The 25734-nt window shown below is 41.7% G+C and overlaps 1 protein-coding gene across 3 annotated transcripts; it reads left to right on the top strand.

Annotated features, from left to right (window-relative positions):
- Positions 1-777: 777 nt before the first annotated feature.
- Positions 778-23948, top strand: stox2a (storkhead box 2a). 3 transcript variants are annotated; one of them, XM_085163261.1, is made up of 4 exons: positions 778-1387; positions 12373-12525; positions 16740-19302; positions 23094-23948. In XM_085163261.1, exons 1-4 carry the CDS (start codon positions 1057-1059, stop codon positions 23293-23295), a joined length of 3249 nt encoding a protein of 1082 aa, XP_085019387.1. In that variant the 5' UTR covers positions 778-1056; the 3' UTR covers positions 23296-23948. The 3 variants fall into 3 exon arrangements, with proteins under 3 accessions (XP_085019387.1, XP_085019388.1, XP_085019389.1); XM_085163262.1 differs by lacking the exon at positions 778-1387 and adding an exon at positions 8352-10987; XM_085163263.1 differs by lacking the exon at positions 778-1387 and adding an exon at positions 8354-9811.
- Positions 23949-25734: the final 1786 nt, after the last annotated feature.

The raw sequence follows: 25734 nt of genomic DNA, 5'->3' as shown, positions 1-25734 counted from the left end.
ATACGATGATATTAAGCAGCTGCCCTGTTCAGTTTCCAAATGTTTACAGACTGTTTTTAGAAGAAGAGGTGATGATACACAGTGGTAAACATGGCTGTGTCCTACTTTTTTGGGGTGAAATCTTGCTGCCATCAAATTCAAAATGACCTTTGCAATATCCTTTTTTATTTTTGAATGTAATTAGATTTTAAAAAAAAATTAAATTAACTTTCATTTAGGCTCCTGTGTGTGTGTGTGTGTGTGTGTGTGTGTGTGTGTGTTTAAAACCCTTTTTTAGTTTTTTTAACACACACACACACAAAGTTTAAAAACTTTATTACTAGTTTTAGTTTTTACTAGTTATATCTGGGTATTTAAAATAGAAATGAAAGAAACTGAACTTGATTCTTGTGTTTACAAATGTGGCAAATACCGAAATCATTACTTTTCGTTATTATTACTTTAAGTATTGGCTAATTTTAATTTTTTTATTATAGCTGTCTCACTTTGGTTGTGTAAAGCCGGCTGCTACACATTTGCTTTCCATTCAAGCATCGCGAAAGCTTGAATTGAAATTCCTTTTGCATTTGTTTTTTCTCATATTAGAGTGCTCCATTGGTGTTTTAAGACACTGGTGACATTAAATTGTCTTAGACGGTTAAGTAAGGATTAGACCAGATAGGGATTTATATCAAAAACGTGGATTTTGACCGTCTAAAGTGAAATGTGGTAGTTTACAGGGAGTGCTTGAACGCATCACAAGTGCTCGCCTTTTTTGTCGCTGAAAGTAGGACCTAAACGTCTTTGACAGTTTGGGAGAGGTGGCTGCAGGGGACGGGTATCAGGTTGCTGATTTCCCTGGTTTTACATGGAGCACCTGTGTTTGAAACATTTAAAACTCTTTTTTCTGGGAAGTCTGGAGCTTTCAGAGGAATCTGTTTCTTGAAAATGCCCAAACAAACAAAAACTCTCAGTTTGGAGATAGAACCGCGATGGAGACCTGCACTGTCCGAACCATGCCGTGCAAGGAACAGACTGTAGTTTCCGTTTGAGTCCCAAATTTTGACCGGAGCGACTATGGACAAATTCCTCCAGATCGCTCCGCACTCCCTGGCGCTGGTGTTGTCGCGCCTTTGCAGAGGAGATGGAGAGGACTCACCGGCCTTGCTCTCAGTAAACTTAAAGCATCACTCTGGCTATGAGGTCTTCGCTAATTTCAAAGCCGTCAACATGCAGCATTTCTGGAACAAGGCGCTGACACACGCGCTGACAGAGATCTTCTTCCTGGGCTGGATAGATGAGCATGTGCTGCTGATCCAAGGGAAAGAGGTGCACCTTCAGGTCCTCAGGAACGGATGGACGAGACGGACCTTGCAATCTCCCGAGGGCTTTGACATCAAATACATAGGTGGGTAAATTGTCTAGACATGCGTGATAACAACTACAAAACATCATAGAAAGTTAAATGTAGCCTCAGGGTTTTCTTGCCTTCCCAGATGGATGTGTTCTAATATGGGTTGTTTGGGTTATAGAAACAAAGTACTGAGTCCTTTAGAAGTTTAAATTACCCTATTCATAGTTGGAGACAGTATTCAGCAGTAAAATAGACAAATCTTATCTCAAAGTTAACAATGTGTGTTATTCATCAGAGTGAAAAGAACTTGCTCAGATGTCTTTATAATAATAGCTGAAGGAAGAAGAAGAAACAAAAATGTTCCCCATGTTCACTTTCTAGTGCTAGACTTCAGACTAGGCCTTTGAACTAACTGAAACTATTCTTCTAAAACATTTGTGATGATTAAATTCTGACCCATGAAGTTCAGGTGCAAACAACAACAACATTAAGCCGTACATATGTTTTTTATTATAGTTTCATATTGCATTCAAAGCACTCATTAAAAGAATTATCAACTTCATTAAAAACAAAAAAACATTATAATTACTAATTATCTAGTAATGACTACTATAATTACTAGTTATCTCTGGCTCTCTTCCACAGCCTGGCTTTGTCCTGTCTTCCTCTCCTAACCCCAATTATTTGTGGCAAAACAATGGTCACCCCTCCCTGAGCCTGGTTCTGTCGGAGGTTTCTTCCTGTTAAAAGGGAGTTTTTCCTTCCCACTGTCGTCAAAGCGCTTGCTCATATAGGTTCATATGATTGTTGGGGTTTCTCTGTTTTCTTTGTGTGATTGTTGGTCTTTACCTTACAATATAAAACGCCTTGAGGCAACTAGTGTTGTGATTTGGTGCTATATAAATAAGACTGAATTGAATTGAAAGCTCGATCGCTCTATTAAAACGCTGTCCACTTTATAAACTCCCTTTTTGGTGTGTCGTGTGAATCCGTTCTCATCAGCAGATCTTCTCGTCTTTTCTGACTCTTCAGAGCTCTTCTGTGTTTTTGTTTTTCACGCTGACGTCCACACCTCTTTTTTTACGAGCTGGCAGAAACTACTGATTGGCATTTTTAGAGGTGAGAGCTCAAATATGTTCTCCTGCAGTTGAATAATTGAATAATGTGAGTCTGTGAGTAACGTTTCGACTGGCGAGTCTCAGTGAAAAAAAGGGAGTGTAGGCATCATATCACCTTTTAACCTCAGCTGCTTCATGTCATGAGGCTTACTCATCCAGATAGCACAGACAGGATTGGAGCCCAGTTTGACTCCAGTTCAGCATTCCCACACTCCGATTCCGATTCTTCTGACAAGGCCATAACTCATATATGTGCTGAGACAGGTTGGGACGACTTGAAGTGTTGTCTAACCACTGCACCATCATACTGAGAGTTCATCATACTGGGTTTGCTCTGTGTGTGCATACGTGTGTGTTCAAATGAGACAGAGAGGCGTGCAGCTTGTCAGAGATCATCTTATTTATGTTTGTTTCACAATAGAGCCAGGGTTTGAATCATCTTGTTTTATCGGTGAGCAGCATCAACCTGCAGCAGGGCAAATGCAAACAGAAAAGTCAGCAGGGTTGGGTGTGTGAAAGAAGTGAAGACTAAAAGTTGTAGTACTTGTCTTTTACTGCATAGGCTGATATCAAGAGTCTGCAATTTGAAGAATATGAGCAAAAGCATGGTTTCCAGGATTGTTTGCCGTGGATGTGGATCCTAAAAACCTAAATGTGGAGGAAATTATTGTGATTCAAATGATTGCAGCCATGACAGTTAATAACTTTGATAATTCTGACAACATTAGTGGTCATTTGAGAATAAAGTCCTCTAGCTTATCCGGGGGAACACCAAGGCGTTCCCAGGCCAGCCGAGAGATATAATCTCTCCAGCGTGTCCTGGGTCTGCCCCGGGACCTCCTCCCGGTGGGACATGCCTGGAACACCTCACCCAGGAGGCGCCCAGGAGGCATCCTTGTCAGATGCCCAAACCACCTTGCTGTCTCCTTTCGATGTGGAGGAGCAGCGGCTCTACTCTGAGCCCCTCCCAGATGGCTGAACCTCTTCGGAGGAAGCTCATTTCCGCCGCTTGTATTCGCGATCTTGTTCTTTTGGTCACTACCCACAGCTCATGGCCATAGGTGAGGGTAGGGACGTAGATCGATCGGTAAATTGAGAGCTTCGCTTTTACACTCAGCTCTCTCTTCACCACGATGGACCGGTGCAGCTTCCGCATCACTGCAGCCGCAGCACCAATCCGTCTGTCGATCTCCGGCTCCCTTCTCCCATCACTCGCGAACAAGACCCCGAGATACTTGAACTCATCCACTTGGGGCAGGAAATCATCCCCGACCTGGAGTGGGCACTCCACCCTTTTCTTTAAAAACTTAAATTGATTGCCTTAAAGTTGAGATCCGTTTGACTGCACAGTGGTATGTTTGCCATTACAACATTAAATTGACTTCACACACTCACCTACCACACTTTCACTGCTTGTTAATATGAGTACCTACTCAATCAATCACATGGCTGCAGCTCAATTCATTTAGGCATGTAGACACGTCAACAAGACGACGACCTGAGGTTCAAACCGAGGTTTTTGGTTCCAGACGGACTGGTCTGACTGTTTCATTAACTGTTGATATTCTGGGATTTCCCCCCACAACCATGTCTTGAGTTTATAGAGAATGGTCTGGAAAAAAAGAAAATATCCAGTGAGCAGCACATCTCTGGATAGAAATTCCTTGTTGATGCCAAAGGTCAGACGAGAATGGCCAGAGCTGATATGAAGGCAACAGTAACTCATGCTTGTTACAACCAAGCTATGTAGACAAGCATATTCATCAAAGCAGATGAGCTACACACCAGCTGCTGGTCCTGTAAGCTAAGGACAGGAAGCTGAGGCTGGTCTGATGGGGGTCAGAATTTAGTGCAAACAACAAGAAAGCACAGATCCATCCTTCCTGGTATAAACGGTTCAGGCTGCTGGTGGTGTAACGATGCACAGAAAATTTTCTTGGCACACTTTTGTTCCTTCAGCACCAACTAAACATTGTTTAAATGCCACAACATACCTGTTACCTGAGTACTCACCATGTCCATCCCTTTATTAGCACAGTGTACCTATCTTATAATGGCGGCTTCTAGCAGAATAACACACCATGTTACAAAGCTCTGTTCATCTCAGCTGATTCTTGAACATTGCAGTGAGTATATTGTACACAAATGGCCTCCAGAGTCACCATCTCTCAATCCAAAAGACCTAATCTGGGATGCGGTGGAATAGGAGATTAATAGCTGACAAATCTGGAGTGTTATTGCTGAAGCAGTGTTATGTTATGTTGAAATGAAATTTTGTAAATTGTTGATAGACCTTTTTCTTAGGTGAATCTCTGGATTGGGTTCTTCATATCATCAAATAGCTCAGCAGATATTTTCCAGGTAGACTTTCAGGGTTATTCACTTCATCTTGCTGTTTAAACAGTTGTAGAAACACAGACCATCAAACCAAACTCTTCACTGTTAAATTTAATAAAATAAATAATTCTTTTTGTCTTGAGTGACTTTACGGTGAGTGTTATCTTAACTCTGTCTTTGAGCTGCTTGAAATCAGCTCTGCTGAGCTGAAAAGCTACCAGTTCTGTTACAAAAGATGTGATAGATTGGGATTGTGTTGTTCTGTGAGAAAAGGTGGCATAGCTTGATTGATACCGGTGAAGCAAACACAGATAAGCTCTGGAATGTTTGTCTTATAGCTAATAACTCACCAGACGTTATAAATCCTGAACCAGCTGGCTTTGTATGCTGTGAATCCAGATGCAAATGACTTTCTCATGTATGTAAGCTTTGTGTAGGATACATATTTTTTAAAACTGAACCCCAAAAAAGACAGACTGACATCATTTAGAAATCATCAGTTAGTTAAAAGCTGTTTTTGTTGTTCTGTTGTAGTACAGTTTAAGGGGTTGTGTTTTTGCACTTACCACCACATTACTGGGAAACCTATTCAGTCTCTGGTTTTGTGGTGTTATGTTGAACTTGAACCATTTTGCCTCTTTTCGCCTGATTTCAGTTTATTTTTTCCAGATTGAAACACTCAATATGTGTTTCTTTACTTCTTTGTGAAGTAACAAAATGAACTATAATTGTAATATCTCAATGAAATCATCTGATTTTCAAAAGTGAGCTGTAAGTTTCACTGACTCATTTTCCCAGCTGTGGTGTCAGGATGTTACTTTTTGGTAGACAAGTTCTAACAAAGATCAGACAAATTTCCACCATAGGGTACTCATTAACTAGAGGTAAGTGTTGGGGGGTAATGCATACACACACACACTGATATGATATTTCATTAGCATTGCTATGGAAAGAAAATCCTTCAGAAAAAAAGCTTCAGGACTTAAACTATGCAGTGAATTTAAAAAAAGGACTGCACTTGCACATAGTCCAGATTATCAACCAAACAGTCTGAGAATGTTTGATTGGGGCTGTGAGCCAAATAGCAGCCGGATTAATATATTTAGAGAAAAGTTGTGGATTTTCAGCTATGTGGAAACAAAGTGTTTTTTAATAGGCGACTCAGTCTGATTAACAGAGGGACTTTGTATCCTTTAGCAGCCTACAAACAATAGACAGGGGACGGGGTGTACCCCTTAGGAAGGAAAAGTCGAGTATTTGTTCCACAAAAAAAATTCTACTCCGCTGCATTCCCAGCCACAGCACAGCTCTCCACTGGAAGGAAAGGGAGGGTTTTGGGAGAGAATTGAGGGAAATGTTTGACGCAGCGGAGAGATGCGATGCTATATATCTTAATGTCAGATCAGGATGTGTTGTGGTAGCTGTTGTGTCAAAAAAAAACAAACAAAATATTAGTGTCTTAATTCGAGTGTTTGAGGGAACAGAAACATGTAACGCTATGAATGTGCCGCAGGAGGGCAGACCGCTGGGAAAAATGCTTCTGTTTCTGTTTGTGAGGAAGTTGGATGTGAGTGTGTGTTGAGTGGAATCTCTCCAGGAGCATCACTGTTAGTCAGTCGACCAGTTTAGTCCAGTATGGTGGACTAATGCTATGGTGTTTGGTGCAGTGTCCCTTTGGTTTTTTTTTTTATTATCAGGTGACTATTTTTTTTTTTTTTTGCAATATTTTTGTTAATGACCAACTAGTAGCAAAATTTAAAAGTAGTAGATTTGAATTTATATACAACCAAGTACAAAAAAATTAAAAAGGCAGCTGATAGTGGTTTAAAATTTGACCAAGACATCCAGTTTTCCTTACTACCTTTCTTTCCCATCTTCACCACATCAGGCTTGAGATGATCTATAAACAAATGCGTTTAAAGTACAAAAATTAGTTGGCAGCATGCGTGATGATAGCGTAGATGCACCATATCGCCAAAAGTATTCGCTTATCTGCCTTCACACACATATAAACTTGTGTGTGATCCCATTCTTAATCTATAGCAGTTAATGATGTATGCCCAACCTTTTGCAGCTATAACAGCTTCAACTGTTCTGGAACAGTTTTCCAAAAGACATAAGAGTGTGTTTATGGGAATTTTTGATCATTCTTCTAGAAGAGCATTTGTGAGGTCAGACGCTGATGCCGGACAAGAAGGACTGGCTCATAGTCTCCTCTCTAATTCATCCCAAAGGTATTCTGTCAGGTTGAGGCCAGTCAAGTTCTTCCTCACCAAACTCTCTCATCCATGTCTTTATGGACCATGCTTTGCACACTGGTGCTCAGTCATGTTAGAACAGGAAGGGATCATCACCAAACTCTTACCACATGAAGCATTAAGAGTTCCTTTCACTGGAACTAAGAAGAACTCTTGAAGAATAACCCCACATCATAATCCACCAGAATTTACACTTGTCACAGTACAGTCAGACAAATACCATTCCCAAACCCAGACTCATCCATTGGATTGCCTCAGTGTGATTTTTCACTGCAGAGAAGATGTCTCCACTGCTCTACAATCCAGTGGCGATGTGCTTTAAACCAGCGGTCCCCAACCTTTTTTGCGCCACGGACCGGTTTATGCCCGACAATATTTTCATGGACCGGCCTTTAAGGTGTCGCGGATAAATACAACAAAATAAAACTAGTACCGGTACCGAAAAAAAGAAGATTTATTCATAACACACGTGAAAACCGAGTTAACGATAAAAACGATAACAAAATAACGCTGAAAACCGATAAAAACCAGGAAAACCATACATTTCACACCTGAGCCTCAACTCTCGTGGCCCGGTACCAAACGACTCATGGACCGGTACCGGTCTGAGGCCCGGGGGTTGGGGACCGCAGCTTTAAACCATTGCCTCCAATGCTTTGCATTACGCTTGGTGAAAATATGTAGTCTATCTTTAAAAAGTAGGTGAACTAGCAGAAGGCAACAAACTGTGATCAGGAATGGGTCACCATCAGTCAGGATGTGTCCCAGAAGTCAAAGAATTATGATAAGTCAACGTTATGATGAGGAATGGTCTTCATAAGTACTGACTCTTAATTAAGATTAAATTGCCACTAAAAGTCTTCAAAGCATATTGTTCTTCACAAAAACTTTCGAAGATCTATTACTGCCCTCTTAGTGCTCTAAGGTGATCACAACTTGTCGACTTCTGCTCGTCAACCTGCTTCTTAGCGATTGAGCACAGATTTTTACTCAGATAAAAATCTGTGCTCAAATTGTAATTTGACAGTTTCTTGCCTCATGGTTGGGTCTTTTTCCTTATGACATGCATAGTTCCACTATGGAACATGAGACTAATGTGCTGCGCATAGAGTTTATAGCTCTGGTATTTTTCAACCTTTCCCTTGTTGGGCTTTTACCAATTCATTTTCAGTTGACTGGCCAGTCAAGTGTCTTAGTTTGTGCTAACTTTGTCTTAGTAGTCTCATCTTTACATTTCCTGAGGATATCTTACAAGTATTGAAATAATCAATAAAACAGTAGATTCACAAATTTATGTGAACTTTCTCATGCGTGCTCCAGCCTCAAACCTTTCTATAATTACCTACAGGAGATGCAAGCTTAAAGGCAAACAGCTCACTTACGACAAAGTCCATGTCATGTCTGATAAGGACAGCAGCTGATGCACACTACCTACTTTGGTGTTCTGTATTAATAAAGGAAAACTTTAATCATTCTCTCGGGTCCAAGTCACCAATTTCAGGAGACATTTGTGAAAACAGCTCATGATGCATGTTTTTTTCTCAGTATATGTACCTGTGTCTTATAGACAAAGTTGAAGGATCTCCATTTATCAGCATCACTGCAGGAGCATCGTGTGTCCGTAGAACAGGCAGTCCTTGTGCGTGCGTGTGTGTGGAGCCTGTCTGCTTTCTATTTTGAGTCGCTGGCTCTTTAAGAGAACAGCACTCAAAGGTAACAGCTATGAGATCATCGGCTTGCGTCGTCATGGCAACAAAGGCTGTTGCAGCACTACCGAGAAATAAAATGGCTGGCATGGTGGTGTCGCTCTCCCTCCTCCTCCTCCTCCTCACCACCCCTCCTTTGCTCTCCTCTTTCTTTTTGGTATCAGTGAACTGGAGCAGATTGGTTGTGACACCGTCCACCCCTCTGCCTGCACCCCATCCTGCCCTCACACTTTTTTGCTCCTTATTCTATCCCCCCACCTCAACCATCCATTCACACTCCACGCATGTGAGTCAGCACGAGCCGGCTTCGAGCGGAGGAGCTGTCGCTTTTGGACGTTATTAGGGTGATGCTTTTGGGGGTTTTCGGTGCTACACACAGTTAAGTTACTGAATCAACTGGTGGAAAGCGCTGATGAGAAAGACACAAATCAGCAGGTTTAAAATGACTTCCACACTAGGTTGTGGCTTCACAGTCAGCTGAGAGACGAAAAAAAGAAAAAAAGAGGGAGGCTGATTGTTTAAGGGGCCCCTCATCCTTCAAGAGTACAGCCAGTAATACTGAGAGGGTTGGAGAACAAGAGTAGGAAGGGAGGATGTAGAGACTGAGAGTTTTTGCAGTTCCCCTGGCTATCATCTGGATGCTGACATTTATTTATTTTTTTCTTGTATCTATTTTTTGAGCTGTTAATATTTGCTCTCCTTTCTGCCTTCTCTACGTCCCCTCTCTCTCTCTCTCTTGCTCTCTCTTGCATCCTCTCCTCTCCCCTCCCCTCAGCCTCAATCACCCAGACACAGACGCATGCATGCTCACGCAGAATCGCGCGCAGCAGGCGGATGCGCGCATACACTCTCTCTCACACACACATACACACACACACACTCACACACTCTCTCACACACACACACATACTCACACACCCTTCCTGGAGGTGCTGGGAGCAGCTGCAGCATTAGCGTTGAAAGAGATTTGCCGTTGACTGGAGTTTGCATCCCCCCCGTTAATGAATGGATGCTACGGCGATCAGCTCAGGAGCTTCTTCCGTCGGATTGCGGGATATGGTGGATATCTATTCTTGAATTTATTTATTTATTTCTATGCTCTCCATTTTTTTCTCCCCACCCTCTGCTGGTGTGCTGTTGTCGAAAGGACGATGGGGTCTTGTGCTTGATCGGATAAAGATGGAGGTGAACGTGGCGTCTCCGCTGCTTGGCATACTATTGAGGTTTCACTGCCCATTAGGGTGAATGGAGCTTTTATTTCTGTGTTTTTTGAAGCGGGCTCTTTTGTTTTACGGGGATCGGCCGAGCACTCCTGTGGTGAATTGAGCTATTGTCGAAGACTGGGCCTCTCTTAAGCTTTGAATCTTTGACCATCCATCCGTCCCCTGCCTCTCTCCCCCTGCTACCTTCTACTCGAAAGGAACAAGCAGATCCCAAAAACCTCCGCTGAAATCTTCCCTCACCGTCCTCCTTCTTTCCAATGCCCCATTTCCCTCATCTCTACCCCTGCCCCCCCACCTCTCTCCTGCTCCCTCCTCCCACATCAGAGTGGCTACGTAATGTGCCTCCCTACGCATGCAAATGGGGATGCTACGAATGGTGGCTGGGACTGATGTCGATGAAAGGGTGATGCCTCGCGCAGTCACCTGCACCTCTGCTGCCACTGCCATCAATCCAGATCAGCCTGGGAGAGCCCAGCAGCCGATGACAACCACCCACAGTGCGAACACGGTCGTTTGTAGCTTGCTCGTGGATGTAAATGAGACATGTGTATGTGTGTGAAGGAGCACACTGGTTCCTGCCATGTCTGGTGTGTGATCGCTCTAGCGGGACGTTCTTACTAATGCGGGGGAGGCACTGAGCCCGAGGTTTGTCGACCTCCCCCTGCACACACCCCCCTTCCCCCTTTCCCCTTCTCCCTCCTTCCCTCCCCCCCATCCCTCCCCCCCCATCCCACCCCCCTCCCTCCAACCTTATCCCGAGAAGCCCAAGGGGGGTGAAGACCACCTGGTTTAAAAAAAGAAAAAAAAAAAAGATTTAAAAAAAAGGGGGTCACGATGAAGAAGAACCGCAGCAGCAATCTGCGGCGGGCCTGGCCCAGCTCGGAGCTCGCCGAACGCCCGCTGGAGCACAACCTCTCTCGTAGTGAGAAAGACATCCGTGTGCAGAAGCAGCATCTTCCTCCGCCTCCTCCCCCTCATTTCTCTCCATCCCCGCCAAGTTATCGTGCGCCAGGTGAGTCAGACCCTCCCACTCTCAGAAGCTCCACCCTCTCTACTCACGACTGCTCAGTCAGTAAACTTTAGTCGCTCTGAAGTAGGAGGTGTTAACAGCTCCCTTTTTTCTTTTTTTCTTTTGAGTTTTCCAGGGTGTTATCATAGAATCAATGACTTTATTTGCACTTTAGTGAGTCCTGCTTTCTTTCTTAAGGTTTAGGGCTTCTTGTTTTTCATTGAGGGTTAATTTCATATTCTGAATTAATATTGCAGTGTTTTAGTAGATTTTTACGGTGTGTCTGAATAGTCTCAGTACAAGAACGAGTTGTGCATTCTGTGGCAGATTTTTATTTTGTGTTAGATAAGATTATGTAAAGGCTTGTGGCTATCCCAGTATCAGGGAAGCAATTACCGATCCTTTCATTACTTCTGTTACAAACATTAGCTTGTTTCTCTGTTCTCTTTCTCTTTCTGTTTTTTTTTTTTTTTTTTTTTGCTTCTTTGCTATAAGACATTATAAAAGCAAACTAGGAGGGGATTTACTTTTGTGCCAATCTTGAGCATACGTGGCTTTTCTTATGTTTACTAGAATACACGTAAAGCCTTGTACAGCCACATAAAGCTTAATAGGGACTGTGATACTGAGTAGAGATAACGTCATTGTGTTGCTTAACTGACCATTCAGCTGAGCAGGCTGAGGAGGCAGAGCTCTGCACACATTTCAGCCTAGGCAGAGGAACCATGGGCAGCACCAGATCTGTTTTCAAGTTGCTGAAGATGAGGAAGCACAATGCTTAATGAAAGATTAAATATAAAAGCTCTGATGATGCAGTTTCTGCACCTTGTCATATGATTGTCAATCACCTGATGTAGGTCAGAGGACAGGGTCACTACAGCAGATGCCGCAGCAGTGGATTCAGTGTGTCGCTTTGCAACCTTTCAGCAGAACCAGTGTTTGCTCTTTAAAGGGCTTGAAGCTCGGGCGCCTGGTTGTAAAGATGATTTCACTACTCACTACAGCTGACGGCAAAGCTAGCTTATGGAGAATTTATCTGGGGTAGGTCTTCTAAAATAGCTTTTCATTTAAATTTCCGATATGCTGATTGTCCAAGCTCCCGTTTCTGTTCGTAAAACGATGTTAATCAGATAGCTGCGCTGTGGAGATTGAGGTGATCTCATACTCCGGTCGCCGCAGCAGCAGCTGCCTCGCTTTGCTAAGCTACGAGAAACGGGAGGAGCAAGAGGCTGAGGAAGCAGAGAGGAGGGGTGGAGCCGTTACAGGCAGGCGGCATACACACTGCTGCTGTTTGACCATTACATCATAGCTTCACACGCTGCGCCTGCTGTTCATTCATGATCTAACAGTTGTGCTTTTGCCTCCTCCTCCTCCTCCTCCTCCTGCAGGTGACGTGTCTCCGATCAGTATGTCACCTATCAGCCAGTCACAGTTCATCCCGCTGGGAGAGATCTTGTGCTTGGCCATCTCTGCTATGAACTCTGCCCACAAGCCTGTCAACCAGGAGGCACTGGTGGAGCACCTCACTGCCAGCTTCCCAGGTATGCCCTCGCACCTGCGTCTTAACATGGTACTGCACTCAAACATGAAGGAAAAATTGTAGAAAAAATGTTAAAAATCAAAGCCTAAAAATCTAGATTTTTTAATTAATTTATCAGATATGCATGTTATTTATTTACCATTTATTTGTCATATCTTGGTTTTTTGTATTTAGATGTTTTACATTTAACTAAATTCTTCAAGCAGAAGAGTCATGCTCTTTATGTTTCACATTTTATGCACGTCAAATGCAGATGCTTTGTTCAAAGAGCAACTTAAACATGCTGATGTACAGTTCCTTCTTGCAATATCTCACGAGTGGCTGATATCACTGAATGGCTTCTCATCAAACTCCAGACACTTTGTGTTGATTTGTTTATCATTAGACACTGAACTGGAAAGCATTTAGAAAATTATCTCATTTCAGTTTTTCACAAATTTTGGTTCCTGCCTTTACTTTATTTTAACTAAGACAACCTGTTGCTTTTCTGCTTTTCGGCGGGCTTTCTTTTGTTTTCTGACATTTTCTGTGAGCTAGCTGAAAACCTGACGGAAAATATAAAATCCATCTTTGCACTTAAATGATGACCCAAGTCTAAAATATATTAAAATACAGTAAATATAGATATATGTGACACTGAATGATGGTTCTGTATTTGTGGACTGTTTCCCCAGTTTTTAGCTTTACAAATACAATCATTTTTAACATTAATAGCTGGACTTCTATCTAGAATCAATATTCTACTATATTTACTACTGACGAATATCACTTGCATGTTTTTACAGTTAATATTTATCTGTATCTCCTGAGACACCAACAGGTTCTAAGACTGACACAACTCTGTAATTGCCTCCATACAGTATTGAAATAAAGTGGATCAGTTTTCGTATAAATATGATCAGTTTAACACAAAATCATCCTCCATTTGGATTTATTCAATATAATTAATACACAGTTTGAACAGTATTGGCCAGTCAGTTTGTCCTGTTACGTTTAAATCCTCTGAAAATGGGAAACTGTGTATAAAAATGGCTATAAATCTTGAACAGTTAAAAATTTTAAGCTCAAAGCCTGCACTTTGATAACATCCTGATTATATGATTTGGAATCCACTATTGTGGTGTACAGAAGAAAAATTGACAACAAACATATGATTTTCCGAAACATTATGGCCCTAGCAGCATCTTATTTTCATATTTAACATTGTAAAACTCGTGCAAGAGAATTCAATTTTATGAAACTAGAGTGTTTATTGAACAAGTACAAATTCAAAACAAAAAAGAAAAGACATTAAATCAGTAATATCAGTTTGCATATGTGAGTTTTAAATTTAGCTATATCCAGCCGTTTCCTCACAATAGCTCTGCATGTGGTAGAGGTCTCAAACTGTGATCATTGTGTTGCCTGTTGTCATTCACAGATATACTTGCATATGTTTCCTTGCTGTAAAGCAGTTAAAATAAATAGTTGCATCAATTCTGTGTTAAAAACTATAACTGATATAATGTCAATGCATTATATTAATGTCTATATAAAGGTTATGAGTGAAGTGAACAGCTTTTGATGATAACTGGGTATTTATTAAAGGGTCAGTCCATGTCAGATCATCACATGCCGCCCAGCTGAATATGTCAGATTTGCCTGAAAATGTCACACAATGCTTATATTTTACAAGGTGATATAAGATGTGAGTGATTATCCCAATCACTTGATGCATGTGGATGTGATATTAACAGAAACTTACTCTTTCTGAAAAAGGTGTTCATATCTGGAGGATATGAGACTAAAGGTTGATGAAAATGAATTTTTCCCATATTTAAGTTGGAACTATTCACCTGTTTTGGACTGTTTTAACCCTTTAAGACCTACCGTAGAACCAAGTCCGCCAGAGCTTATATTATATTTTTACATGCTGTGGAGCCATTTTTGGGAGCATTTCAAGTTGCTATACATCAATACAACCATTATAACCCAAATTTTAATAATATGTATGCATTAAGTGCATAGTAATTACATAAATTGCAAAAAAGTGCAATAAACTACAAAAAAATTGAAAATCGTTTTTGTTTTTTTAACATATATTTCTAGTTAGAGAAATTTAAGAGGCTTATCCCTCAAAACTGTAAATACAAAAAAGTTGCACAAAATAGTTTCCCACCACAGGACATTTATTTTGAGTGTCTTCATAGTTTTATTTTTGAAATACACCAATTTTTATATACTGCAGGAAAAACGAAAATAAATATTATAATGCAAATTTGCAGAAAAAGCAGCATATGGATCAAAATAAACTATTTCCAGCAGTGCAATATGAGTCCTAAGCATCCCAGAAACGACACAGAAAGTCATAAAGTCAAACATAACTTTTAAAAACACCAGTAAAGGCTCACGAGGCCCTGATGGTAAAAAACTACATTTCCGCGAAAATGGCGTCACTTCTGGTTTCAGGCAGGTCATGGCGGACATGCGAAAGTTCGCGCTGACGTCTATTCCAACGTAGGAAATGTTACAAACAGCTGATTGGATCGGCAAAGCGTGTTTCTGGAATATTATGTTTTTGTTCCTGCAAGCGCTTTTTATGCAGTTTTTGCAAAGCTTTATGTGGAAGGAAACTGTGACCTAGGACAAGCTGATGGCATTAGATGTAAGTACAACTCCTCCGGTTTCATATGCAAAAAAAATTATTGCACTAGCTTACGTGGTTGCAATGCTACCGGGATTTAAAAATAGTTATGCAGAACAGAGCGTGCCCACTCCGACCGGTTTTAAAGGGTTAAAGAATATAATGTGCCTTGCGTTTAATAAGGTTTAAACAAAATATTGCTCCTTTCCTGCAAAATTGTGGATTGTGCAGGTCTCCAAATATGCTGTCATCCTAATTATTAGCGACATCAGACATCGATCATATTCAGAGCCATATTACCAGATATTTAACTTTAAACATTTGAAGGACGTAGATCAAGCAGTTTTGTAGTTAATGGAATTTTCAAAAGGTCTCTCAAAAAAACCCAAAACTGGACAAACATCTAAAATAAAATAAAATAAATATTGTTTATTCTTTTAGGGAATTAACTACATTAGGGCTCTGAAATTTTAATCCCCATTAAGTGTGTACCTTTCCCATTTAAATTAGGGTAAATCTGTGCTGATCAGGTGGTGTTTTGTTTGTTTGTTTTTTAAATTAAGAATTGAATGGAATAGCCCAAAAAACAAATCTTTTTGGAAACTAAACGTGCATTGAATCCAGACTAGTAATTCTCACAGTTTATCTGGAGTCTGTATGGAGACACTGGCACACATGGCAACAATAATTTGCACATTTGTGAAGGCAACATTAAAACCTGAACAACATTTCCAGGTTTTGGGGGCAGCATGTGCTGCTATCCAGATGGCTTCTAATGGAGGGCTTTGCTTATTTCAGTAAGATAATACCAAAGAACATTCTGTACGTATTACAACAACATGGCCTGACTTGGCCTGCATGTTGGCTCAGACCTGTCATCCATTGAAACCATGTACTGTATGAAAAAAAACATACTGCAAAACATGCCTCAAGTTTCTGAACAGCAAGAATGGGAAATGCAAGCTAAACACCAATTAGCTGTAAAACACTCTTTTTATTTAAAGTGAAAACCCCTTCATTCTCACGGCATGGTCATGTTTAACCTAGAAAACACAAATTTATTTGTGATTACCAGGGAATTAAATAGATTACATTTAAAATTAAAATACTGGATCTGTTTTTGTGGTAAACTTTCACCTGTGGTGCACCATCAACAAATCAGAATCCAAAAAAATCCTGGACTACATTCACCAAACATAAGAAGCACACTAAAGATGGCATATGAGTAAAAAGAGAGACTACTACCACATTGTCCTTTAAGACAGGGTATTTAATAGCCTGGAGTTGATTACAAAAAAAATCCCTTGGTTAAGACTGTTCAATTGGGTAACTTTTTGCATATAAAGAGGGAAATTCACTTTGAGCAGCGTGTCATGAAAAGGTGAGGCAATGCAACACGTGTTAAATAAAAGTTTTAAAAAAAGTTAAAAAAATTCAAGACATTGCTGATATCATCCCCTTTTCCACTTCTTTCTAAGTCTTAGTCTCTAGGTTTTTTACATTCCACTTTCTTTGCCTGCAACAAATGTTACCTACATGCCTGTATTAAAATAAAGCTGTGACTCAAATAATTTTTCATCTGTTTTCTGCAGGTGTGCCTACACCCAGCTCAGAGGTTTTGCGACATACCCTAAACATGCTGGTGCGAGAGAGGAAGATCTACCCAACTCCAGAGGGCTACTTCATTGTCACTCCCCAGACCTACTTTATCACTCCTTCTCTCATCAGAACAAACAACAAGTGGTATCACCTGGATGATCGACTGCAAGAGCGTCCACAGCAGCAGCAGCAGCAGCAACAACAGCAGCAGCAACAACAACAACAACAACAACAGCCACAGCAACAACCTCAGCATTGTGCTACACCTCAGTCTGGCAATGCCACACCATCCACGCCTGGCTGTCTGAGGGAGAGGCCTCCTCGCAAGAATAACAATGATTCGTACAGTTCCTATCGCGAAGACCCGTCCAAACATCACCCCCCTGCACTCCCGAGCAAGTCACCAAAGGAGCACAGGGGAGATTCCTATCAAAGTAAGCCACCCAAGGATCACAGCGGCGGGGATCCTCCGCCGAGTGCGTCAGCCAAGGAGCACCGAGGTGAGCCGCCATCGTACCCCCATCCCCCGGCTCCCACCTCTCCCCCTGCCCAGCAATCGCCGTCTCAAGATCCAGCTGATAAGGGCAAAAGCATCACTTCTTTCCCCTATAAAACTGACACTCTGACCAAAAAGAAAGAAGGAAGTGGTGGTGGTGGCGGAAGCGGCGAGAAGCAATCCAAAAGGTTCGGACTCAGGCTCTTCAGGCTGAGTTTTAAGAAGGACAAAATGAGGCAGCTGGCAACCTTCTCAGCCCAGTTCCCTCCGGAGGAGTGGCCGCTTCGTGACGAGGATGTGCCAACCACACCCATCCCCCGCGAAGTGGAGATGGAGATCATTCGCAGAATCAACCCCGACCTAACGGTGGAGAATGTTGCGAGGCACACGGCTGTGATGAAGAGGTTAGAGGAAGAGCGCACACAGAAGAACAAAGCGGGGTCTTCAGCCCAGCACAGCGCACGCAGCAGGAGGGGCAGAGGCCACCGGAGGGCTCCACATGGTAAGTCCCGCTCTCATAGCAAACCGCGGACCTCCAGGGGAGACCCATCTGAGGGTTCAAACTGGGATCTTGTGTTCATGGAAAGGGATTACCGTTTCTTTAGCCACTCGTTAGTTCGCTCACCCCGAGAGGCTATGTACACCTTGGAGCGCAGGCGAAGTGGCGGAGCGACATACCTGGTCCACAGCAACCCCAACATCACTGAGTCATACTGCCCTGTTACCCCTGAGTGGGATGTGTCTGGGGAGCTAGCTAAGAGACGGACAGAGATGCCCTTCCCCGAGCCTTCACGTGGAACATGCCAGTCCAGAGTGCAAAGGAGTCACAGTCACAATCAGGACAGGAAGTCTCGTCACGAGAGGTCAGATCAGGCGAAAGAACGATCTCGGTCCATGGACAACTCTCTAAAAGGCCCGTCACTGGGTGCACCAGAAGACTTTGAACCAAGTCTGGAGGAGCGTAGTCATTACTACACTGATGATGGCACCCTGCGGGCCACGCAGAAGTCCTCCCATTACTCAAGGATCATGTTCTCTGCTGCTAAGTTCCACTCTGATTTCAATGTGCCTGATTTGGGGAAAGGGAGTTTGGATGAGTCAAGGATCCGGAGTACAATGGAGAGGAACAAAAGCAGAGACAGCCTGCCAACGTACAATGAGCTAATGGGACTTTCTTCTAAGCCCTCAACAGATGAGTACTTCCAGTGCAATACGTCAAATGAAACAATCTTAACTGCCCCTTCGCCTCAGGCAAAATCAGAATATGACACATTAACCTCATCAGGGGGACTCCGAAAGGGCTCTCCGGCTGACCGCCAAACGCCTCACCTCACCTCTCCTCACACGATGGAGTACAAAGAGGACTTGTCGGCAGCAAAAGGACAGAACGGCTCAACGCGACTGACGCCAAGCCAGACGCCGGAGCCGGCGCAAAATGCCCGTTTGACGCCACACCAACACAATGTCGATCCCGGAGGGGGAGGAGGTGGTATGGTGATCAAGAGGAAAGAAATCTTCAGCAAGGACACTTTGTTCAAACCTCCACACAATGCCTTGTCCAGCGGCTACGTGGACAGCAGCTACACCAAGTCTGGCACATTGCGGAAAGCCTCACATGCCAAATCAACAGAGGCCCTAGACAATCCTGAGCCCCAGCAGCCTTCCAATTCAGCGACTTCCTCAGCGTCACCTGCAGTTTTACAGGGCTGCTTAGAGCCAACAGTCCCCTCCGCCTCCTTTGACTATTATAATGTATCCGACGACGAGGAAGAGCCAGAGGAGGACTCGCACAAAGAGTTGGCTTCGGCAGAGGACAACAAAGACCACGGGGAAGGGGGTGGTAATGGTGGAGGCAGTGGTGGTGGTGGGGAGGGAACCATGCAGTGGCTCCTGGAACGGGAGAAGGACCACGATCTGCAGCGAAAACTGGAGACCAATCTGACTTTACTCAGCCCCAAGGAGACAGAGAATAGCAGCAGTCAGAAGTCAGCCCACTCTGCCCGTTTGGACAGCATGGACAGCAGCAGTGTCACGGTGGACAGTGGATTCAACTCCCCCAGGTATGTGCTAAAGTAAACTGCGTATGACATAAAAGTGCCACTTAGAGTGCGGTTAGGATGCTGAGGTAGAGCACATGAGGGCCTGAATATTTCCTCTAAAACAGATGTCGTGGTTATGTGTGGTTTGTTGAAATAAATAAAGCTTCTTGCACCCAGACCTTAGTGAAAGATGTCATGGGTCAATGTGAAGGCTCCAAGACCAAAGAATACTTAATTATAATTGATATTTTATCCCGTCGTCAACCTTCCTGGTTATGAATCTATTCACTGTAGCTGGCTAACAATCAACTCATCTGAGACTACTCATATCAGTGTCGTGTTACACTGTTTGCTTATCACTAGGCTGAAGAAATATGAGCTTTCAGCTTTGGCAATAGTGCTGTAAAGGTTCTGTATGTATGTCAGAGTCCATCCATTAAAGATGCTGGTTTGTGCTCATCCACCGATGTGCTTATTTAGCTGCTGACTACTTTGTTTAAAGCAACAATGAGGTTTGTGCATGTGTAAATAGGGTGTGAACATCCTCACAGTTATTCTTTTCAATAAATAGATGAAAGTGTGCAAAATGGCACGCATTAACATCAGATTCTTGATGGTGAGCAATAAACCAGTCTCTGCCTATCAAACTTCTATTTTTTGGTCTTACAGGATCTGCACAGTTTTCAGTTTAAACACACACGTACTCGGTGGATGACACTGAGTTGTAAGAGGGTTGTGTCATCATACACAATATGAGCTTAGATGGGCGTAACTACTGTGATGTCACTGTCGGCATCTGGCATGGTTGGAAAAGACAAAAACAAATGTGAAGAGGATGAGCGGGTCTGACTGTGAAACTGCACACTCATTGATTTATGCCTTGTGATTGACAATTTATTAGCTAATGACTGTGTGGTTTCATACCATGGGAAATCTTACCACAGATGATCAGGATTTATAGCAGGAAATATACCTTATTTTTTCTTTTTTTTAAATTCAGTATAACCCAAAATGAGTGATCAAGCCCATACAATCAGACTTCTACAGCACCAGTCTTTTTGACACCACAGCCCTCTGCTGGCCTTCAGACAGAATGCAGGGTTAAGCTCTGCTTTGGCTTTATTGTTCAAACCTGGAAGCTACAGCCTTGTTTGCAGCGGTCATTACTTTTTCGGAGAAGGTAATCTAAAAAGGACTGTATAATATACTATATGGACAAAAGCACTGAGCCGTCTACATAGTGCATTTTGCAAAGCTCCTGGTGTACATTTTTTGCGCTGATGTTAATGCCAGAGGAGGTTTGGAGCTCTGCAGCTATTCAGTCAACTGAGTATTGGCAACATTTAAGCGCTACTGATTTGGTTCTTTATAGCGAAGTTGCTTTAGTTCCTAAACGCTTCCACTTTCCAATATTGGCACTTACATCTGATTGCAGAATGTCTGGGAGGGCGGAAACTCCACAAACTGACTTGATGCAGCATAGCATCCCATTACAGTACCACGCTCAAACTCACTGAGAAACATTTCTGAAAGAACAAGCCTTTCTTTCAGAAATGTTTGTAAAGTCAGACTGCATGGCTAGGTGCTTGATTTTATGCACATGTAGCAATAATAATCATGGATTGCATTTATATAGCGCTTTTCAAGGCACCCAAAGTGCTTTACAATGCCACTATCCATTCACTCTCACATTCACACACTGGTGGAGGCAAGCTACGGTTGTAGCCACAGCTGACCTGGGGCAGACTGACAGAAGTGAGGCTGCCATATCGCGTCTTTGGGCAACACCAGTAGGGTAAAGTGTCTTGCCCAAGGACACAACGACCAGGACAGAGAGCCCGGGGATCAAACCGGCGACCTTCTGGTTACAGATATGCTTCCCAACCCCCTGAGCCACGGTCGCCCAATGGGACTAAAAACACTTGAATTCAAAGATTAAACAGCGTATCCCAATACTTTTGTCCATCATGTAACCAGAGATGGGCGTTGCTGTAATCTGATTACTTTTTTCAAGTAACGAGTAAAGTAAGAGATTAATTTTGCAAAAAAAGTCGTTTGATTACTGCTACTTTCCCATAGCCATGTTGCGTTTCTGCGTTACTAAACCGTGATTTTGTTTGTGAGAGTGTTTCGTGTCAATGGTGTAAGCGTGTGCGACGTCCGTGGCAGCAACAGACGTGTGCAGATCAACATTGGATAACATGGAGGGCGGGAGAGAGTACGGCCATGCAGCATTTAAAGCTTGGAAGTACTTACATTACTTTCGAGTTTGATTCCATAAGAAGCGACAAAAACATTAGCGTCCGCTGTAAACTGCGTGGAAAGAAAACGTCTTTCTACAGCGAAAACTTAAACTTCAAATCTGAGTAAGTACCTAGCACGCTGCCACGGGAATGTGAAATTCACAGAGAAACCCCCGGATCCTTCCGCTGACATGACCGCTGTGGCAACGGGCAAACCTCCGCCTGCACCACTCGTGCTTAACAGGTGAAAATAGACTTAAGAGTGACAGGACTTCAGTGCTGCTGAATCTTTGATTTTATTTATTTTCTGCTGTGTTTTTTATTGAATCTATCTGAAAGAGTGAGTGCAAACATAAAAAAATCTTTTATTTTATATGCTGGAATATACAGAAAATAGGTTTAAATGTTAAACAAATTTCTTCCAGTCAGAGAATGTTGCTTATAATTTCATTTTTGCTTGGTGCAATGTGCATAAAGTTAAAAGATTAAAAATAATAAAACAAGTTTTAAAAATAGACTTTTTCATTTGATTTAATTTTCTGGGCTGAAAGGTCTATTGCTTTATTACCTATTCAGGTTGTGTAACTAGTTACATTTGAAAATAAATAATCAGTAAAATAACTGGATTACTTATTTTGGAGAAATCGTCAGTAATTAGTAACAATTACTATTTTCAAGTAACTTGACCAACACTGGTTTTAACTGTAACAAACTTAACTTACCCAAAAGTAAACAGCGGTACATAAAGGCATCATACAAAGCTATTCCAACTCCATATTTTATTGGTTGCAAGCATCTGTTTTACAAGCCATTTCTGTTTCTTTGAGTGAAATATGAAGCCAGTTTAATGTGTGAGAATCATGTGTGAACCAGTTCTGGATAAACTGACAGACAGTACAGGGGTGTATATCTTCCAGAAGCTTCTAGAAGGCATGCATGCTCTCATTTAATATTATCAAAAAGTAAAAATTCAAACCTAATGCAATCGATGCTGGGCAAGCTCCAAAAAATGTTGGATGCTACACTTGGTAAAATAGAACATCTGCCATTAAACCTGCCTTACTATTATAAATCTTTGCTTTTCAAACTCACTTGCGTTTACAGTACTACTTCGCATTTTGTAAATGTCTCTAGTTGGTAAAAGAGAATATAGCCTTGATGGTAGATGTTTTCACACACTGATGATCATGTGTAAAATGGAATAGCCACTGTAATACATATTTTAATTTTGCTGTGTATATAGCGTTGATACAAAAACTAATATTTATTTATAAACTAATAAATATCTTGTATTTTGGAACTTAACATTAGGCTTAAAGATACAAGAAAGTAATTAGCATAATCGACATGTGGCAGATCTAATTGTTAACACTTGATTCACATTACCTTTTTGTTTAATAGCATGATAATTTTGCCAATAACCTATCATCTTTTTTCCCCTCAGCATTCGAAGTCTGCTTTAAAATGGTATCAAAAGTATTTCAGTGGGTTTCCAATATGTTTTTTTTTTTAATCAACCTCAATTTTCGTAACAAAAAAACTGCATGTCATGTTGTCTTTGTCGTGCAGGACACGTGAAAGCCTTGCATCCAACACATCCAGCATAGTGGAAAGCAATAGACGGCAAAATCCAGCGCTGAGCCCCGGCCACATTGGCACCAGTAGTATCGGACTGCCATTCAGCTTTCGCACCATCCCAGAGCCCCCCACCACACAGCCTGAGAAACTCCAGAAGTCATCGAACTGCCTGGCCTCCATCACCAGCGTCTGACAGGCAGCACAGACTGAGACCATAACGGTGGTGGAGGAGAGAGGAAAGAGTGGGGTGCTTCACCAGTTTTTTCCACCCACGCTTTCCTCAACCAATACACACACATAAACACTCACACGCGTACATCTTCAGACTCCTGAGAATCCATTTACTGGGACTGTTATAAAAACAGGCATGGCTTCAATAGACTGTTCCCACAGCTTCAAGAACTTAACTGCAAAAAACAGAAGAAAAACTACAGAATATCCAGACAACTGTAGGTGAAGGAACCTACCTGAAGTACTTTGATTTTGGTGACATGGACTCTAGTTTGGCTTATATCAAGATTCTTGACTATTGGTATTGGAAAGTAGTAGACTATAGGATTCAAGTTACATTTGGAAATATCAAGGAAAAAAACAACTTTTTATATTGCTTAACAATACATGTCCAATTAAATGTTCTCCTTCCTGAAATAGTTCTTCAGGACGATTTAATGTATCAGCACAATGTCAAGATAATAAAAGTTGATCCTGAGAACAACAAATGAAAGATATTAACACATAAATCAGCTCAGATTTGTGTACCGCAATGCAAATTATGTATGTATACTCGATACTTTTGATATCCTAATTATTATAATGGTGGTATTAAAGATGCTATGTGACCAAAAATGATGTTTGGGTAAAATTAGCTGCACCTCACCGCCCACACAAGCATTGCAGAAGCTCAAACGGCTCTTGCAGCGCAGCGTGGTTTTGTGTCTGATTTTTGGAGCTTTTCTTCATATCACATGTGATGTTCAGGAAAAAGCAGATGTTTAAATTTCATTTTTGCCTCAGGACCTGAGTGTTGGCCTAAAAGCTGAAGTCATAGGTAACGGCACACTTTCAACGCTCATGCTGAAGTTGTTTTGGAGCGCTCAGTAGTCTAATCGTAATATTCCCGAGCAGATGGAGTGTGTTACCTGTGTTTTATCTGCTTAATGAAAGGTAAAAATGTGGTGCATTTTGGAAAAAATTGGGCAGATTTGCAATAGCTGAATCAGTTGTGGATTTTTGTGAAAATTTTTGTTGGTACTTTTATTCTTTTTTTAAAATTTCAGGCTTACACGTTAGCCTGCCAAGCAAAAGATCCATGGCGTGATTCCACAAGGAGATGCACATCGTTTTGGGGTTGCATCTGGTGTAAATATCAAATGTGCTGTGGCCTGCAAATAAGAGAGTAGCTGACAGTCACTTAGTGCATAAAAGTTCCTGTTAAAAGTCTCAAACTGACCAGAGGTGATTAATCAGTTAACTAAAAATCAACCTTTCTGATGAAAGTTTTGGTTGATCTTTGACCAAAAAATTCTAAAAACTTGTTTCTGCTCTCACCATGTTTTTTCGAGAGGGCTTCTCATAGTCCATTATTAGTCTCACAAAACGACTCACTGTAGGCTTTGAGTGGGCTTTGAGGACTTTTGATGATCAGATGGTAAAAAATAGAATATTAATTAGATCAATCAATAATGAAATTCATTATTAGGTTTATCCCTACACATGGTGCACTAAGGCAGAGTACATAAACTGTATGAGTACAGCTACAGTAACTCAGCAGTTGTTGATGTTTGTTTAGAGAAAAAAAGGCACAGGGATTTTCACTTTTTTTTTTTTTTTTTTTGACCACAAAATCAGTCATTTATAACTCTATAACACAAAAGGTGTCTTGCAAAGCTGAAATTGTACGCCCAGCACTACTGCCTTAAAGGGCATAAAGTCTTCCAACCAAGTGGGAGGAGCTGTAGTCTCTATGGTATTCATTTAAAAAGCCTTTCCTTCAATTCAAAACAAAAATGTTTCAGATCTCTATCAGGCTTCAAAGCCTTTTAATAAACAGATCTATCTTTTAAATAATAAATTGTACAATATTTTGGACCAGTGTACAAGAGAACGTGATGTTTGCTCGTTTTTGCACCCTAAAACGTTGAGAGATGGTTACATCAGTCTGGCTGCAGTTCTCTGGGTGAACTGTAGGTGGAGACAAACACAGGTCTAACACACTGCTGCAGCAATATTGGGAAACAAGCATGAAGAGACGCTTTAAGGTGACTCTGTCCAGACGTTTATGGTTTCATTTCCTCATTTTAATGACTAAAAAGTGTAAAAAGTGTTGTACAGCATGTACATGAAAGTTTTCCCCATGATGAAAGTTTAAATTAACAGCCTTGTATGCCTTTAAAAGATTATTCAAGAGTTTTAAATATTTCTAATCAGTGCTGTGTTCATCTGGGAGAATACCAGAAAAACAGATTTCTAATAAAATAATGATTTCTTTTATTTTTGGGGGCTCTGACCTTTAAAAAGCTCATTAAGGGCGCACTCTAGTGGTTGTCTCCTGGTAAAGCAGCGGCATCAAACTGTTGGGAGTTTGTTGCGCCGAATGAGAGACAAGTGAAGCTCATTAAACTGATCTTATAAA

The sequence above is a fragment of the Neolamprologus multifasciatus genome, chromosome 6 (genome assembly GCF_963576455.1).
Source record: "Neolamprologus multifasciatus chromosome 6, fNeoMul1.2, whole genome shotgun sequence".
NCBI lineage: Eukaryota > Metazoa > Chordata > Actinopteri > Cichliformes > Cichlidae > Neolamprologus > Neolamprologus multifasciatus.
The sequence above is the reverse complement of the archived record's forward strand: the minus strand, read 5'-3'. Positions and strand labels throughout refer to the sequence as shown.

Bases quoted from the DNA above. Each gene is read 5' to 3' on its own strand.
- stox2a (XM_085163261.1), top strand. From the start codon at position 1,057: ATGGACAAATTCCTCCAGATCGCTCCGCACTCCCTGGCGCTGGTGTTG. The intron at 1,388-12,372 runs GTGGGTAAATTG...CTCCTCCTGCAG, and splicing joins CTTTGACATCAAATACATAG to GTGACGTGTCTCCGATCAGT. The intron at 12,526-16,739 runs GTATGCCCTCGC...TGTTTTCTGCAG, and splicing joins CCTCACTGCCAGCTTCCCAG to GTGTGCCTACACCCAGCTCA.